This window comes from Gobius niger, assembly GCF_951799975.1.
Source record: "Gobius niger genome assembly, chromosome: 10".
NCBI lineage: Eukaryota > Metazoa > Chordata > Actinopteri > Gobiiformes > Gobiidae > Gobius > Gobius niger.
Window position 1 is genome coordinate 29,807,104 of NC_136861.1, and position 19,620 is coordinate 29,826,723.

At 42.5% G+C, this 19,620-nt stretch overlaps 1 protein-coding gene across 1 annotated transcript in view; it reads left to right on the forward strand.

Annotated features, from left to right (window-relative positions):
- mgat5b (alpha-1,6-mannosylglycoprotein 6-beta-N-acetylglucosaminyltransferase B) overlaps positions 1 to 19,620 on the forward strand; it is a 136,791-nt gene that overhangs the window by 70,863 nt on the left and 46,308 nt on the right. Inside the window, exon 8 of the mRNA XM_079564046.1 lies at positions 691 to 860. Coding sequence (XP_079420172.1) covers positions 691 to 860 — 170 coding nt within the window. The remainder of the gene's footprint in view (positions 1 to 690; positions 861 to 19,620) is intronic.

Genomic DNA, 19,620 nt, shown 5'->3' on the forward strand with positions numbered 1-19,620 from the left:
CAGTGCCATGGAGGTGAGAACCACACTATGAACAGAAACTTCACTAAGGCACTTCTGCCTGTAGAGGGAGCTCCAGGTGACATCCTCATGAGACCTGTGGCTCAGATTCACTGTCTTCATCTTAAATATTTCACATTATACACCGCAAAATCAGTGCTGGGGTGCTCAAAGATTAAAGTTTTTAAGCCTGCATATGCCAACCTAAAAGGAAAAAGGAAAAAGACAGGAAGAAATTGCTCTATTGACGGCTTAAATGCAGAAGAAGCCACATAAATACAAACTTCAGGAAAACAAAACAAAAAAATAAACGCTTAATTTCTTTTAAAATATTTTTGTCTTGTACAATTTCAGGCTTATCCATTGGTCATTTCTTCCTGGAGTAGATAGAGGTAGTTGAAGTAGATAGAGGTAAGGGCAATTAGCAATTTTTACCTGTAAAGATGATAAGTTTACTTAGAAATACACCAACGAATCAAACCAAAACTCCAAATGAAAAGCTATAACAAAAGCAATAAAGAAGAAAAAAAAACAGTGATACCTCTCCTTTTGATATTAAGTTTGAATCAAAAACGAGCTTCGTGGGTTTGCGCTGTAGCTATATTTGCCGCATACATGCTTGCAGTCAAAGAAAATAAAAGTCAACATACTGCCAAAGTGAAATGTGCAATTATTTTTCCTCTTTCCCTTCAGATCCTGGTGCACGTGGGCTTTCTGACGGAAGAGTCGGGGGACGTGTTCAGTCCCAAGGTGCTGAAGGGGGGTCCCCTGGGGGAGATGGTGCAATGGGCCGACATCCTGGCCACCCTGCACGTGCTCGGACACCGCCTCAAGATCTCCGTGTCCCTGAAAGAGCTGCAGCAGTAAGTTCTGCTTCTTTTTTAGACTTCACAGCTGTCAACGGAGCAGCGCAATTAAAATCTGTTTACAAGCCACAGCGGAGAGTGGAAAGGCGACGCATCAGACTCAGCAAGAAGTCCGTGTTTTTGGGGGATTTTTTTCTTTTAAGGAAAATTTTTAATGAGGCTGAGCCATAAGTGGAAATGCAGTAGCAATTTTAATTTGATTTGGCAACGGGTTTAGCAGTTTCAGTCTTGTCATTGTAAGAACTCTAATTAAATTATCTCTCTGACAAAATTTAGAGCGTTTTCTAAATCATTTATCCCAGAGTTTTTATGATACATGTTTTGAATGCTTGGTTCAACACAAGGGCTACACAATATTGGGTGATGTAATATCCGTGTCGCAAAATCACAAAGGTTTTCATTCTGACTGAGTTTTCAACATTATTTTGCAAAGTCAGCCAAAAACAACAATGGTGAATGTACCACAACTTCAGTTTGACTCATGATTAACCTTATTTAGTTCCATGTTTGTGCCTTATTTTAGTCTTGCTTGTCCTGATTTAGTTGTATTTTAGTATTGTCTTTAAAAATAGCACACTGATGTGGATATTGCAATATTCAAGACAGTTATTGAACATCACAAAATAGTCTGCAAGTCTAAATGTTTTACAAAGTTTATAGAATGAGCAAAATCGACCGCTTGGTCTTGCATTTTGATGTAAAGTAAGTCATATTATAGAGTATCTATATATTTTTGTTGTGAAGTCCCTCCTTCCCGGATCTCAGCAACTAATTAGAGTCTAGTATCCTCCCTTGTGGACCAATATACAAGTTTTTCCTGTGAACCAGCCTATCAGGTCCATTCAGGAGGTAAGGGGGAGGAGTTACTTTGCTGCCAAAGAAGTGACTTCCTGTTTTGTTCCAGCAGGCCAAAATAAAATCAGCATCTTATTCATTAGTTCAGCAGTTCAGTGGTCCAACTTTATTGTTGCCGTACTGTTAACAGACAAAACACTTAAATGTGTGTATTTAATCATATTTCTTCTGTTGCAAGAACCTGCTGAACTAATCAGTGAGACGAGCTGTGTGCTTTTATGCTGGATTGAAACAGGAAGTCACTTCTTGGCGTTGTTATTATTTGAAGTTATGCACAGAGTATTTTTTTCCGGAAAGATAATGAACACTGAATGATGACAACAAGCATTTTATTCATTTGTGCACGGCGCACGCTACGACGAACAACATCAGCGTCAAGTGTTGGGGTTTTGCTCTTCTCATAAAACAGTAGTTTCCTGTCTCCTTTTGATCCGTTCGCTCTGAAACAGGCTCCTCCGTCTAAACTTTCCCTCAGAGTCTCCATGTTGGTCTTCCTGATGTTGCCGTGACAACAGGGTGGTAATTCCGGTTCATGTCTGTGTAACGTCATAGTTTTTCTCTTTTTTTTTATACTTTTGAAACGGAGTATCGGAGTATTGCTTTTTTAGCACTCTTTTTAGCTGTTTTCTGGTGGGATGTAAACTTATTTATCACACACAAATAAAGTCAAGTCTAAATCGGGCCCATGTCCATGTTTTTCACAGGAGATTGTTCTGTAGAAGCGAAAAAACGGCAGTCATAGCTAGTGTTAGCATGTAGCATGATGCTAACATGACGTATGCTAGCTTTCTCCGTTATTTATGTATTTATGAGTTGAACCACATTGCTCACTCCGTGTCTTTGTATCTTCAGTGGGTAAAGAACTATATTCGTAATTGAGCACTTGTTAAAGTAGTTTTGGAGTAATTAGAAAGTTTAGGTTTTCTCCTCTTTGTTCTCCCCGCAACTGCTTCAAACATCCCTTTAACAATCCTATGTTTTCCAAACTTTTGTGCTCATTATTGTTGTTCTAAACTGCTTGAAAAATGTCATTGGCAGATCTTGTTTGTTGTAAAGCAAAGAGAAATCAAAGAGTATTGGTTTAGCAAACGGCTGAGCAACAGAAAAGCTGCATTTCTGAAATCGCTTTTTAGATCCACATAGTGTTGCCTCAGCGTTGTTTCACAGGAGGCAGGCATTTGTTGCTTTGCGGAGTTTCCCCCTTAGGTGTCGAATCCCTGCTTCGCATTCAGGACACCGTCGATCCGTTTTCCATTGCGAGATGGTGCTAATGCTTTGGCGTATGGATTCCTCTAGTTTTGCATAGATATTGCACGGAGGCGTTTCCCTTTGGATGCAATTTGTGTTAAACCTGGCAACAATGACGGTGTATCTCTCCCTGTGTAGGCTTTAGAGATTTTGCAATGTGTAGGCTCATCCCCTCGGCCATAATCTCATCTGTTCTGCGAGGACATTCATATCATTGTAAAAACGTGCGATCCGTACATAGCGTATTATGTAGTTATCTAAATAAAACATGAGAATTTTAGATTATTGTCTCACGTTGTTTGGTAGCTAACATCAAAACAAAAGATTAAACTGGTCAATATTTAATCTTTTGTTTGTTTACCCACATCCTATACTGGGCTTGGGGAGAGATGAACATCTATATGTACAGAGGGCAATGCATCATCCCAGGGGGCGTGGCCTAGTGAGGGGGAAAGGAAGTGTGGTCATGTCAAATCAGGTCCTAATGGATGTCCTGGGACCACAGATTGTCCACTAGAAGCGAAAATCTGGCCCTCTGAGCTAGCGGCTGGCATGTAGCATGAAGCTAATGCTAGAATTATGGTTTGCATTCCCTGTTTTATGTAATGTACCGATCAGGCTAGGACTGCAACTAACGATTATTTTGAAATCGATTAATCTATCGATTATTTTTACGATTAATCGAGTAATCGCTTGGCTGTGAATGGTGTAGGAAAATTCGATTTTTTTTAATCACATATAGCTTAAGTGGCGCTGCTTGAAGATGTGTTGATGAAGTAAGCTAAAGGGAAATGTTTGTTGGAGGCTCTATTCATGAAATTTATAATGAACAAAATGTACACAGACCCTAACTATATAAACAAAGTAGGATTTCATCAAAAATACTAAATTTTTATGTCATTTTTGCTCCATTTTAGTCTGTGTGAACCAGAAAACGATTAATCGATGACTAAAATAGTTGTCGACTATTTCAATAATCGATTAGTTGTTTCAGCCCTAGATCTGGCCCTTGTCTCTGTAGCTTTTTTTGGTAGAAAATACATTCATAATTCAGCATTTTTTAAGTAGTGGTGAGTATGATTTATTTTTCATTTACATCTCACATCTACTCATCACACACAGCTCACATTCAAACGCCATACACAACCCTTCATACTCCCAGATACCAAATGTCTATCAGTTTAATCCCTCACCCTAATGTATTTGTCCTTTGTCTATGTGCGGTATGAAAGCTTTGTTTTATGTGTCAATGAATGAAAATAATAATAACAATAAAAAAAGAAATATAGTTGTGGTGAGAAGTAGGAGTAGGACTTGTAGGACTTGTAGCAGTTGTAGTAGTAGTGAAAGAGCTGTTCATTTTCTGCCGTCTGTATCTTTTCTTTCACAATTCTAAACGTTTATTTCCTGCTGTAAAGCTACAGTAGACTCTCGGGCTGGCCGGGCACTGTTCTAAATTTTTGGACACTGGTGTAAATTTTCACACCGCGGTCGATGATGTGATTTGCATGCGCTTTACAGCTGATTTTGATTAGAGCGGCAGACGGAGATGGCAGCTAAAAGCAGCAGTATTTATTTATTGGTTTATGTGGTGGGGACAGTGCATGTTAATGAACACACAACACCAGATTGTTGCCATGGGCGAATTTGCATCCGTTGTCGACGGTGGCGCAGTTGTAGAGTCGTCTCATGATCGGAAGGTCGTGGGTTCGAATCCCAGCTCCCGCAAATGCACACTTTGTTGTGTCCTTGGGCAAGACACTTCATCCTACTTGCCTCCTCCAGTGTCTGCGTACATTGGTGAATGAGTAAGAGTGTGAATGGGTGACTGGTTCTTTACTGTAAAGCGTTTTGGGCCTGATGAAGGTAGAAAAGCGCTATATAAGTTGAGTCCATTTACCACTCGCACACTCAAACACTCTCTCATTCATCCTGGCCTATTGTACATGTTTTTAGTGGTAGGGGAAACTGGAGTACCCTGAGACACAGACACAGGGAGAACATGCAAACTCCACACAGAACGACCCCATCCAGGTGGGAATTAATAATAGTAATAATACATCAAACTTGTATAGCGCTTTTTTGGACACTCTAAGACGCTTTACATGGGGGAAAAAACAAAACAAAAAAGGGGTTTAAGGAAAAGCTAGTTTGAATAGGTGGGTTTTGATACTGATTTGAAGGTTGGTAGTGAGTGTGTGTTTCTAATGGGCTGTGGGAGTGAGTTCCAGAGGGTGGGGGCAGCGATGGCGAAGGCTCGGTGCCCCAAGGTCCCGCTGGAGTACCCTGTGACACAGACACGGGGAAGAACATGCAAACTCCACACAGAAAGACCCCATCCAGGTGGGAATTGAACCTAGGATCTTCTAGTCTGTGAAGTACGAGCGCTAACCGCCCCTAACATGACTGTGGAGGCTTCGGGGCATGAATTTTGAAGCATTTTGTCAGGTGATGATCATATAGCCAAACATATCGTGATATTTAGTTTGTATGTGGTGACATTAATATTTGTCCATATCGCCTTGCCCGAGTAGACGCAATTTTTGTTTTGTGAAAAATCCAGCGCCACCGGGTCCGTAGCATCAGTCCAGTCAACAGTCCGATGACGTCCTTTCTCGGTGCCTGCTTTCCTCCCTGACAGATAAGCCATCACCACCCCCCCCCCTGTGCTGCCACTACCCCGGGGCTCAAGCGCTGTCCACTGTCTTCCTGCTGCAGCTGGGGCCACGGTGATATCAGGCTTGTCTTGTCATCACCTGCACAGCTGCTCCTGCACTATACGCGCCCAAGAAAACCACATTTATTTGAGGTTGTAGGGCTCTATCTAAAAAATAAAATCATGCTATGTCAATAAAAGGATGGGTAGGTAGATAGGGCGACAGTGTTCGGGATGGAAAGTTAAAAATTCACTGTTGCCATGGAAATCCGCCATGTTTGTGGGTACTAGCAAACGTTGTCCATCGATAAACAATAGCTAAAAACAGTACACGACGTGGAGAAAAGAGCCATGGAACAACTATTTTCAAAAAAGTCTGCTGCAAATCCCATAATGCTCTGCGATATGACACAATGATCACAATCCCAAACCCAAACATAGCAAATTATGAACAATCCAGAAAGCCTATTTAGAAATCATTGAATGTACAGATCTTTGACTTCATGATTTTTGAGGGGTGGGATACATACACATCCAATCGCAACTAAACACCATCTTTGAATTTGTTAGTGATGGAGAAACCGCAGAAATGATGCAAATACAATGAATCGGACATACCTCGCCACACTTTAAAACAGGGCTTGGCTTAATCACTCATTTGTGTGGGGAAAGAGGGCTCTGTTCAAACGGGTCTGGTAAACAGTTGGCTAACAGGAGTATTTTTAGGAAGGAACAAAGCCACAACTTCACAGAGTTTAGCGCGGGTGTTGGGTTAGTCCTGAGCCGCTGAGACTGAGTGCGTCACCACTGTGGGCCAAACCGGACCAGCATGGTTTTTGGAGGTCGGGAGAAACCGTAGCACCCGGAGGAAACCTGGCTGGCTGCTTCTGATCCTCCGAAATGGTGCACCGCCTCCACCAACAACTTAATATGTAAACAGGTACATTTAAGTACAGACAGCTCAAACTTACACTGTCAATTGACTGTCAGACATCCAGCTAATCCACTCCATGCTGCTTCTTTCAGCTACAGCGATCCAAAATAAATACCGTGATAGTTTTCCTCTTCAAAAGTGAATTGTGCACGACATGCACAAATGATCCTCTGACGGCTCCTCGAGCGTCTCTGTTTTGCTCATTAACCAGTTAGCGCGTGTTCGTAGCTGTTTTATTCAAGTTCGCCATTTTATACTCACTACTGCCACCTCAGGTCATACGTGTAACTGCACCTTCTATATTAAGCTTGTGCTTGACGGCACTTCGGACCCGAAGTAGCACGTTTTTGAGTGACAGCGCTGGATTTTAGAGGCAGTTGTGGTGAACAGGTCTGGACTCATTAGGACATTGTTGGAACATGTAGGGGGAGGAAAATACATATTTTTAACATTCTTAAACTCTGTATAGTTCCTTTAAATTCACCAGATTCTCTCCTTGCCTCTGTTTGTTTGCGCGAGTGATTCCCTGTGATTGATCTGAGAGGTGCTGCAGCGTCCGGGTTCTTTTTCATCTCTCCCCAGATGCAAAGCTTTTTTGGGCAAACTTTCTTTCTTTTCCGAGGGCCAGTGGTTCTAGAGATGATTAAATGCGTTTTTTGTATTACCCAATTTTCCATGGGCAGTTGTTATAGACGCTGCTGCAGGATTTGCCAATAATCCTGTTAATTGAAACACATCACGTGTTGAGATTGACCTTTGTGAAAATTGCGATTAGATTAAGGTCGCGTTCACAATCCCCTCTTGATCTGGATCCTGTCCCGTTTGCTCGGATAGTCCGGTTCGTTTGAGGTGTTGTGAACGAGCATACAGACTCTGATCCGGGCCAAAGAAGCGAACCCTGGTCCGGCTGAAAACGTGGGTCTCGGCCCGGTTCACACGAACTCTGAAGCGGATCATTTGGTTTACGAACGCAACTGAGCCAGAGAGCGGAACAAAACCAGGAAGAGAAAGTTGCAGGACGTTGTGCGTCTGATACAAACAAAACAAACGAGTTACGCAAAGACAGAACAATCACGGCATTATTACGGAATGTTTAATGAAAATGCATGTGCAGACTTTATAATTAAAGCAGTTCATTTACACCTAAAGCCATGACTCGTAAATATGAGGCAGAAAGCATTGACATAAGCGGCGCCAGAGGCCCGAGAGCAAAGCCCTGATCAGATCATGTTTACTGCCTTGTTCCGCGTCTCTTTCCCTCGGACAGTCGTCATTAGTAGTTTTCGATGTCTCTGCCGGAGCCTCATGTGAAGAAAAAAATATCTCCAGGGTCCGTCAGTCCTGCTTTAGTCCTGCTTTAGTCCCGCTTTAGTCCCGCTTTAGTCCTACTTTAGTCCTGCTTCAGTCCTGCTTTAGTCCCGCTTTAGTCCTACTTCAGTCCTGCTTTAGTCCTGCTTTAGTCCTGCTTTAGTCCCGCTTTAGTCCTACTTCAGTCCTGCTTTAGTCCTGCTTTAGTCCTGCTTTAGTTCCGCTTTAGTCCTACTTCAGTCCTGCTTTAGTCCTGCTTTAGTCCCGCTTTAGTCCTACTTCAGTCCCGCTTTAGTCCTACTTTAGTCCTGCTTTAGTCCTGCTTTAGTCCTACTTTATTCCTGCTTTAGTCCTGCTTTAGTCCCGCTTTAGTCCCGCTTTAATCCTGCTTTAGTCCCGCTTTAATCCTGCTTTAGTCCCGCTTTAATCCTGCTTTAGTCCCGCTTTAATCCCGCATTAGTAATGCTTTAGACCCGCTTTAGTTCCGCTTTAGTCCCGCCTTAGTCCCGATTTAGTTCCGCTTTAGTCCCGCTTTAGTCCTGCTTTAGTCCTGCTTTAATCCCACTTTAGCAACACTTTAGTTCCGCTTTAGTTCAGCTTTAGTCCCGCTTTAATCCCGCTTTAGTAACACTTTAGTCCCACTTTAGTCCCGCTTTAATCCCGCTTTAGTCTCACTTTAGTCCTGGTTTTGCCTCGTCTGGCATCATCTCATCTCATGATGAGTATCGGCTCATTTATCTCCCATTTCGTCCGTAAATGATCCGTGCGTTCTGAGCGTAGCTACATTCAGAGTCATATTCAAAAGTGTGGGAAAAAAAACAGCACAGTCACAGTTTGGAAGCTGAAACACTGTTGGTTTGGTTCCCAATCGAACCGAGTCCCAGGTGTGAATGCGACCTTAAATGTGATCAATCCCAGCCCTTGTAGGTTGAATGTACAGCAGGGGTAGGCAACGTCAGGCCCGGGGGCCAAATCCGGCCCTCCGGCATGGAACCTTTGGCCCTCAAGATGATTTTGAGAAATAACTTCATACAAATCAGAGGTACTTTTACCATTGTAGAGTTTAACCTCTTAACCCCTGCCTTAACGGAGCACATTTTCTCCAGTTTTCCTTTACCCAAATCTAAAAAGCCTATCAACTGGAGCTTACAGCCTATAGGAGTAACACTTCATTTGAAAGCTAAGACCGTCAAAACTGATCTACGATTTTTCCTCAGGTTGCCGCTGCGTTGTCTTCACTTTTTTGTTGCGTTTGTCGCTAGTTTTTGTCGATCTTTTGATTCATTTTTTCCCAAGAAGCTTTTAAGAGTTGGGAAATATCGAACTGGAGAAAATGTGTTCGCTTAAGGGGTTAAGTACTGGAAAAATATGAAAAATACTGTAAATTACTTTAAAAATTCCAAACAGAACACCAAATGAGGTCATATATTATGCACAGCACTGGCATTTGTGAGCTTTACTTTTGGCTAAAATTGTCAGGTTCGGCCCTTGGTCTTTTTACAATGAAGAAAATCGGCCCCCGACCGAGCAAACTTGCCTACCCCTGATGTACAGTATAATAATACTACAATGAGACATGATTTTTTTTTTTCAAAAGCTAATTGCAACATTTACCCACAACATTTGATTTAAACCGTTCAACCCCAGTCTCTATATGTTTGGGAGGGATCCTAAACAGCTGCTTTGAGCCTTTGTGTTTAGATTTTCTTCTTCTTAATAGAACCTTATCCGTGAAAGGCGCTCGGTGCAACAAGAACATTTTCTCTCCACTCCCATGTTGCAGTGTGTGGCGCGATGATGCACACTTGTTATCGTAGCCAGGGACAAGACAGAGGGCATCATTGATGAGTTGGAGCTGCTCTCTGATCCTTAAAGTTGAAGCCGTGAAAAATAAGCCCCTTTGACGAGACCAGCGCAGCCGGTCGGGTGAAGGAAAGCGCAGTGGGATCGCCTCCGCGGCCCCGGCTATTATTTACTCCACTAATTGGTGTCACGGCGCATTGAATCACCGCTCCCTTTCGTACCGCGAGCCCCATCACCAGTGTTTACCGGAGTGAAAAAGTTCCGACAGGCTCATGAACGCGGCGCGATCTTTTCACGGGCTTGACTGGAGGAAATGTGTGTGTGTGTGTGATTATAATTTAACTTTGTCAGGAGGAAGTTATTAAGCCGTCAGAGTGAGCTGGCTGTTTATTTACTGTCAAGACGAGCGGGCTTTTGTGCATGTAATTAGCTGTTGATTAATTTTTGTGGGCTAGTTACAAGCAGAAAAATCGTGAGGGAAATCTGCAAGACAACTTTAAGAAAAACACCAGGGTCAAACGATGAAGTAGACAGGAAATACTGGATTTATTTGGGGGGGATTATTTATTTCCATTGCGATATTCATATACCGTACTCAACCAGAAGGATTGAACAACAAACGGACAAAATCACATGTATTGTGTGATACTTTGTGTTTAAAGGAATAGGCCACCGTTTTTACATACTGAGATATGTTCTTACCTAACCTAAGCCGAGTTAATATATCCCCGTCTGGTCTTTGTCCGTGCGCTCTGTCACGCAAACGGAGCACATACGCAGCCTCTCCCACATGTCATATAGCTCCAAAAAAGCTCACGATAGAAGCTACCAAGCTCTTCCACGTGTTCCCTATTTAAATAAAGTGACGTGAAGTGTTTTCATGCAAAGTATATTTACACAGAAATGTAGCATGTCGATTTTATAAGCAGATAAAAAGGGGGACTATATTGTGAGGCGTAATGATATGAGGAGCACAGCGTCCACGCAGTAACTCCTAAAGACTTCCCTCGCTCACTTCCGTCAATAGAAGCTGCGTGACTTGTAGAGAGCGAGCAGAGAACAGTTGAAGAAGCGTCAATAACTTGTGAACAATGCCTTTTACGTGCATCGTGCCGGGCTGTGATAACAAGCAGAACGTATATAGTGTAGTAATGTTTCACAGATTTCCAACTCACCCCGGACGACGACACAGGACTCAGGACCTCTACCATAAGGTAGGAATGCGCAAGCACTTTCCGAAAATATATTTTCCGCTTGTTGTAAAAGGCTCTCTACAAGTAACGCAGCTTCTATTGACGGAAGTGAGCGGGGGAAGTCTTTAGGAGTTACTGTGCGGACGTTGTGCTCCTGTATCATTACACCTCACAATATAGTACCCCTTTTTATCTGCTTATAAAATCAACATGTTACATTTCTGTGTAAATATACTTCGCATGAAAACTCTTCACGTAACTTTATTTAAATAGGGAACACGTGGAAGAGCTTGGTAGCTTCTATTGTGAGCTTTTTTGGAGCTATATGACATGTGGGAGAGGCTGCGTATGTGCTCCGTTTGCGTGACAGAGCGCACGGACAAAGACCAGACGGGTATATATTAACTCGACTAAGGTTAGGTAAGATCATATGTCAGTATGTAAAAACGGTGGCCTATTCCTTTAAACTCATAGCAAAGTGCAGCTGATCAGTCTAGTGCAGGGGTGCCCAAACTTTTTGTCTCCGAGGGCCAAAATGAAAAAGTGCCAGCGGGTCGCCGGCCAAATACGGTCTCTGTATGTCATATATAATATATGTCAAGCATGAAACGCAAATGTTAAAGGTATACAGGAGGATTTTCCCGAATTTTAGGAAAGAACCGCCCTCTCCACTTTTTAAAAAAATGCGCATGTGCAACGCTCTACCTGCCTCCGAGGAGCAAGAATCTCCCAAAAACACTCTGGTCTTGTTTCTTTCTTCTGAAGCCTTTCTCTTCTTCTCATACACTTCGAAGACACTTTTTCTCTTGCGACCCTCTGCCATTTTCAAACGACTCGTTCTGTGAGCAGCAATGAATGGCTTACAGCGTAACTCACATAGGCCTGAAAGTGCGCATGCGCAGAAATTAACAAGGGGCGAGCGCGCACGACGGCCTTACGTAGGCATATCACCAGAATGATTGACAATTAGGAGGACCAATCGTCTTGATGATCCACCCAGAAATAGAACATCCTCCGCTATACCTTTAACTATGGAAAAATCGTAGTTTTATTTGAACAAAATCAACATTTGTAGCAATATAGTGCAAAACGTTTTTTTAACATGTACTTTTGTTTAACCTTTGCAATAAAAGTGGGAAAACTAGGAAAGACTACAATGCTCTGTGATTGATAAACAGTGTTTCCTTAACTTTGCGAAAGGAGTGAAACAGCGCCCCCAATTTCATGTGGCCAAAAAGTGTACTACATCCATATTTACCATTGAGAATGAATGGGAGAGAGTTGGTATTAACCAGATGCGGCGCAAAAGTAGGTCACCCTCTGGCGCGCCAATGAAATTGTTCCGGCGGGCCCCACTTTGGGCACCCCGGTCTAGTGGATAAGGCACATACACAGCCTGACCAAGAAAAAACTCTGTCATGATCTTGTGGTTGCTGCAGTTGGTCAGGTTTAGGGTCAGCAACATTATGAGTCCAAGCTGACAGCTGACGACCTGAACATCCTGACCAGGTTATATCATCAATGGATTTCTTCTTCCCTGAAAGAGTGAATCAGGGGGCACGGGACGAAACGAGAATTTTTTTCCTCGTTTTCCACATTTTATCCTCTTATTTTTGACATTTTTTGTCCTTATTTTCTCCCAATTTTCCCCCAAATTATTCCCCATTTTTCCCACATCTCGAACCCGATATTGTAAGATCTTCCACACATTATTGTTCTGTTTTCTGGTTCTAGACGACAAATATTTTAGTATAGGTATCGGCATCAAAAAACAATTATTGTCAAAGTACTGGTATCGGGAAAAAGTTAACGACACCCAGCCCTAATCTTGATGAAATCTGGTGAAAACTTCACATCCTGAGCTCCTAAAATGACAAAGCGCTACTTCACTTCGCTAACTATATAAGTGAATCCCTCGAATCCCTTCCTTTTGCTCTAATCTTCAATACCGCCATACTGTATAATGTATAGCCAATGAACTGAGCCATTTCATCCGGATATAGTCTAAAAATCCCCATCTGAAGCCACGTGGATTTATGAGACCGCGGCGTAGTTCCTCTGCGCCCGCGGCTTCACTCGTCATACCCCACTCATTTTTTAAAGGCCTTACATTGCGCCGGGTAATAGCATATACAATAAATCCTCTTTCCGTGACTATTAATGAAAGGAAGAGAAGCACATCCCTTACTCTCGCTCGCCCAGGCTATTAGGCTGACTGATCGTTAGTTGGCGTTCCCCCAAGGCTTGTGTCTGTTTACATTTCTCCAGTCTCGTTCCCGGGCTCTTTGGATGGAGCGGGATATTATCCGATAGCCTGCTGAGTGGTATATGCTAAGGTATATCACAAATCGATATAAAAAATACAAATGTCTGCGCAAGCAATCAGTCATACACACAGAAGTTCTCCGGCGTAAATAAAAGTTCTTAAGCTGCCATCTGGTCGTTTAAGTGTTGCGGATGTTTCGCCTTCATCAGCAACTTGTGATCTTTTTTCGTTAGCAGCAGGCTGAGTATATACCGCTCCAGTGGGAGGGGTTTAACTTGTAATTGGTACAACCCATCTTTATTGTGTAAACGCTACTCTCAACTTTTTTTTGTATGAACCGTCTTAACCTCGGTCTCCAGTTTGGCTTTAGTATAGGCCAGTGTAGCGCCTCATTTGAAAGCTAAGACCTACAAAACAGATTGTAGCTTTTTCGTTGCATTCTCGCGGCTTTTTTGTCACATTTTCTACACGTTTTTGTTGTGTTTTCGTACTTTTTCCATCGCATTTTGCCCACCTTTTTGTCGCTCTTTCGTGGCTCTTTCTTGTTTTGCTTTTTCATCGCTCTTTAGTCGTGTTTTTGTCGCTCTTCTCGTTTTCCAAATGTCCACGGACTCTTGTAGTGTAATGTAATGCACAACTGTCCGGTTCAAAAAGTGAGATAAAGACGACTTATATTTGCATGACGTGGCCAGAGCAGTTACGGCCTTTATGACCTGTTCTGTTAGTATGCAAATTGGAAAGATAAGAAATGATTAGAAAGCCAGTGCTACAGTCTGTCAAATTAAAAACTTCTGGAGCTTAAAGACATGGTTTGGTTGTTAGCCACTCCATTTTCTTTTGCTTTGCCATCACACGCATAAGCCAGGTCCCAGCCAGGATCAGATTAGTGTTTCTGGATAGTCGTCTGTAGCACTGGGTAATTTGTTTGTCCAGTGCGGCCAACTTGAATAAATGGCTGACATTAATGGGATTGTAGTTATTTTTATACAGTATAAAGAACTAGAGATGAAAACATACCGTTGATCAAACATTGATTCTGCTACATCTTTTCCCATCAGTAACAGCATTCAGCACAGGAGCCCCACCAGTTATAAAGAAATGACTTTGGAAACTCTCAACGAAGTGACGAAAGGTAGTCACAGTGTGAAGTCATCGCGCTGCTCTCGTGTCCATAAATAAAATAAGGTGGAAAAATGCGATGACATAATTTCTTTGGAACGCGGCTCCCCTCCGCACCTCGGAGAACGGCCTCGGCGCTAATTTGCCGACAGCTGTCACTTGGACTCGGGGATATCCCTCTCATCCGGCCTCCGCGGCGAGACGCGTAATTAGCCCGCGGCGGCGGTGTGTGAGCGCGCGGCGGCTGAACACCTGAAGGGGGCGGCGATCGGTGTCACAGAGATACAACCGGCCTGTCAGGTTTACTACGCACTCCTGGCAGCACAGAAGAAGAAAGCCCCGCGGCTATTAGCGTTTGTCATCTGCGGATAATACGAAGAGACCACATAATATGATTTTCAATCTGTTTCCACGCTTCGCTGCAGCTCTGCCCCGGCCGCCGCGCTCTCCCCTCAGTCTCTCTCACTCTTCCTCTTTTTCCTATATCTTCCCATTTGCTCTTCTTCTCTGTTCTCTTGCTCTCCTCTCATTGCATCTCTCCTTCTTATCTCTCTCTTTTCTCTCCCTTTGTCAGCCTCCAGGACGCTGTACGAGAGCGAATGGAAGGAAAATGCTCATGAGAAAATCAACATTTCGGTTGCGTCACATGAATGCAACCGAAAAGGATCATGCTGACGTTTTTAAATACTGAGATATGTTCTTAGCTTAGCTTAGATGAGTTGATATGTGACTGTCTGGTTTTTATGAGCGCCCTCAGTCACGTAAACAGAGCACAGACGGCGTTAGTATATAGCCTTTCCTCTTCTCATCTATAGATACAGACGGCAGACCGTTATAGAAGGGGGCGTGGCTTCACCGAGGGGGAAAATAGAATCTTCAGGGAAACTCAGTTTTTCACACTTTTTAGCCATTTTCTGGTGGAATATAAAGTTATTTATCACATATAAATAAAGTCAAGTGTAAATCAGATCCATATGGATGTTTATGCCCAGCAGATTGTTGAGTAGAAGCAAAAAACCTCAGTCATAGCAAGCGCTAGCTAGCGTTAGCATTAGCGCGATGCTAGCATGTAGCATCATGTTTGCATTCTCCGTTATTTATGTGTTTATGGGCTGTTGAACCACTTTGCTCCTCCCCATGTCTTTGTATCTTTATTTAGTAGAAAACTATATTCATAATTCAGCATTTGTTAAAGTAGTTTTTGAATACATAGATAGATTCTTAACTGTTTTCAAACATGACCATATATGGGCGATTCCAGAGATGCCGTCTGTATCTATGGATCCAAATGGAGGTGAAGTTAGAAGCAACAAAGCTCTTCCACGTTTTCCCTATTTAAATATGGTTACATGAGCCTGTCGATTTCCTAAGCGGATAAAAAGGGGAACTATATTGCAAGGCGTAGTAATATTAGTAAGCCTATATGACTATATCGCAAGAGGAGAGGCTATTATGCTAACGCCGTCTGTGCTCTGTTTACGTGACTGAGCGCATGTTTGAAGACCAGACAGTTACGCATCAACTCGTCTAGGCTAAGGTAAGAACTAATCTCAATATTAAAAAACGGTGGCCTTTTCCTTTAAATTTGTCTCCATCTTCCAAAAAGAGTATTAACACTTGTTCGCAAACATCAAAAAACACCTCAAGCGAGTGGATAATCTTTTCTGTATTTTTTTTATTTTTATATATATATTCAAATACAGGTTTCTACAGTAATTGTGAAATTTGGTGATGGAGAAGCAGTTGAGTTTAGTTGCAACAAAGTGAGTGTGTTTCCATCTGTCATTTCTGGAATAACGTCTGGCTTATCATGTGTTGTTGCAGTTGCCATTTTGAGTTTTGGCAACATATTTTGGTAAATTTGACAACTGATGGGTTTGTAAGGCGCATCTTTTTCCCTTCATATCATGATTAAGTAAGTAAGTGTGGGCCAACCCGTCTCGCCCAGATACCTCCTCGTTTGTCCCTTTTTTGTTTCCTGTAGTACCTCTTGTGACGCCTCCACTGTGCTGCAGGTGTGGGGGCTCTTGGTGCCTCTTCAGTGTCTCAGAAGAAGAAATTTGCGCACATATGTCTTTAGCATCTAAGCTAGCTGTTTGTTTACTTTTAAAAAGCTGCTTTCTTCAGGACCATTATGGACTATCTGCAATAAAAAAAATCCACCGAACCCCCAAAATACACGGCAAAGATGAACAAAATGCAAAAAAAAGGGAGGCAAAAACGCAGCTGTACCAAGAGAGAGGGAGGTTGCTGCTTGTTTACACGTTGCCATAGCTAGATACAGTAGATACCCTCTGTTTCATCACAATTAGCCAATAAAGAACACTAAAACCTTTTACATACAGTGCACACGGTTTATCTGAAGCTTTTACAGACCGCTATTCTCCTGCTTTTGTTGTGCACATGTCAAGAAAGCCTGTGGTTTAAACGAGGAGCATCTGCATCTGCTACAAGGGGCGAGAGGGGAGGGGGTGTGACACTTAAACCGCGTGGCGGCAACAAGACAAATCTAATTGAAGAAATTAGCAAAGTTTTTCGCACTCGTGGCGTTTTAAATGCTGATATTTTCACCGAACATCCCCGATCTTGTGCGACACAGAGGCGTCACCAGCTGTGCCACGGAACATTGCTTTTCCCGGGCAAACATCCGCCCGAGCCGCGCTACACCAGGGCCAGGGTAGTGACTCCTCAGGGTGGGAAAACTGCACACTGTGTACAATTGAGCAGCTCTTCTCGAATGAGCCGTCTGGTAGCCGTCTGAACGTGCAGGGTATCTAAAAGGCGTTAGACAGCAACATAAAGTTTGCCCAACTTTTGCGCTAAATCATGACGGATCACAAACTGAAGGGAATTTGTCTGGAAAGTGATGAAATGGTTGAAATCTAAGCGGACCGAGCCATATTGCAGTGCTGAGATCAGGTTATGAGCCGATCGCTCTCGCCCTGCAGCCTCGGAGTGATGCGCCTTTGTTTTTTCAGCCTTTTTTTTCTCCACATGAAAAGCACAAACTGTAGCGATGTTAAAAATAGCTAATGTATGAACAAAGGCGCTTCACACTGGATTGTGCCGCCAACTCTTTCATTAGAGACTCCAGCCTCGTGATAAATTACTGATTGTGTGATTTGGTTCCATGTTTTTGTCAGATAATATTGGATCTATCCGGGCTTGACCAAGAAGAAGGAAGAATAATATCGAAAATTAAAGTCTTTTGAGGCAAAGCTCTGGCTGTTGCGTAACCACCACTTATTACATTAAACGATAAAAGCCTTGAAGATTTTAGGGAGAAAAAAAGCATTTCCTGTAGACAATAGCTCTTTATACAAATGTTTTTGGTTTAGGAGTTTTTGTTTTGTTTTTTTTTGTTTAAGAGACTGCAGTATTAATAACAATAAATGGAAATTAAAGCCGCGCGCGGCGATAAAGGCCCTCGCCCCTGGCGCACTCCCCGCTCGCTCTCGTCTCTTGCGACCACCCCGCTCGCTCTCGTCCCTTGCGACCACTCTTCATCACACTAGGTCCTTGCGAGCCCCATGATTGAACTTGCTCATTTTGACGTGAAAATCCCTATTAAGTTGCATTATTCTGCTTTATATGCGAAAGTCCCTTTAAGTTGCATTATTCTGCTTTATATGCGAAAATCCCTATTAAGTTGCATTAAAGTGCATTTTATGCGAAAGTCCCTTTAAGTTGCATTACAGTACATTATATGCGAAAGTCCCTTTAAGTTGCATTACAGTTTATTATATGCGAAAGTCCCTTTAAGTTGCATTACAGTTTATTATATGCGAAAGTGCCTTGAAGTTGCATTACAGAACATTATATGCGAAAGTCCCTTTAAGTTGCATTACAGTGCATTATATGCGAAAGTCCCTTTAAGTGGCATTACAGTTTATTATATGCAAAAGTCCCTTTAAGTGGCATTACAGTTTATTATATGCAAAAGTCCCTTTAAGTTGCATCACAGTTTATTATATGCGAAAGTCCCTTTAAGTGGCATTACAGTTTATTATATGCGAAAGTCCCTTTAAGTTGCATTACAGTTTATTATATGCGAAAGTCCCTTTAAGTTGCATTACAGTGCATTTTATGCGAAAGTCCCTTTAACTTGCATTACAGTTTATTATATGCGAAAGTCCCTTTAAGTAGCATTATAGTGCTATTGTGAAAATCCCTATGTAGTGGCATAATTGTGTTGTAATTGCAAAAATCCCTATTTTGTTGCAGAAACTGTAAGAACTGTTGAAATTGCAGAAACTCTTAACACTGTATAAACTGTTAAAATCACTGCCAGACTTCAATGTATCATAATCCTATTAAAATGCCGGCAAGAAAAGAGAAAGCATTAGAAAAGTGTCAGAGCCATATTTGAACCAGCAACCTCCTACACCAAAGACAAGCACACTATCACTGAGCTGTAGCTCCATGGTACTTGGACTGTGATGTGCGCTAGTTTTGTCTAAGTTATTGAGCAGAAGTTAGTTCCCAGCATCCCACTGGAGCATTTTCCCTTGTGTTGCCTCAATTGTTTTCCTACGATCCCCCCATTTCTAGCTCTTTAGTGACGCATATGAAAGCGTTTTTCATGAGAGTGGGACCGTAGGTGCGGTAAAAAAAAAAAAAAAAAGAGCAAAGGTCAAAATTGACCCAGCAATCTCATGGTTGGAAACCCAATGCACAAGCAATAACGCTACACGGCAAAGCAAATCTTATAAAACGTGCTGTACTCATGTGACAATGTGTGCAGTGGCCCATGTAAAAGGTGAAAGCAATAGAAAAGTGTCAAGGCTGTGTTTGGACTAGCAACCTCCTTCACTTGAAACATGGGCCTGATGACAGCTTGGCTTATTTAAATTCCCAGGCTGCAATTTTGTACCAGCAACACACTGGAGGAGAGGTTTTTTCCCCGTTTTTAATGAGTGTGGGACCATAGGCAATGATGCATGTTCTTACCGGGAAGGTGTTGAGTCCAAAAGAAAAAGGAAATAAAAAAAAGTTTAGGTTGGGATTTGATCCAGCAACCTCCTGCACACTAGCTCAGCACTCTACCAATGGAGCTACTCAGGTTGAGTAAACTGCTACGAAACGTCCCGCAATCATGTGTTTTAGGCTGTGACAATGTGTGCAGCGGGCAATGGAAAAGATGAAGGCAATATGAAAGTGTCAAGGTTGTGTTTGGACTAGTTACCTCCTTCACTTGAGACGAACATGCTATCACTGAGCTGTAATTCCAAGCAAACATGGGCCTGATGACTGCTTGGGTTTTCTAAATTCACAGGCTGAAATTTGATCCCAGAAACACACTGGAGGGATAATTTCCCTGTTTTTAATGAGTGTGGAACCATCGGCGACGATGCATGTTCTAACCAGAAAGTGCT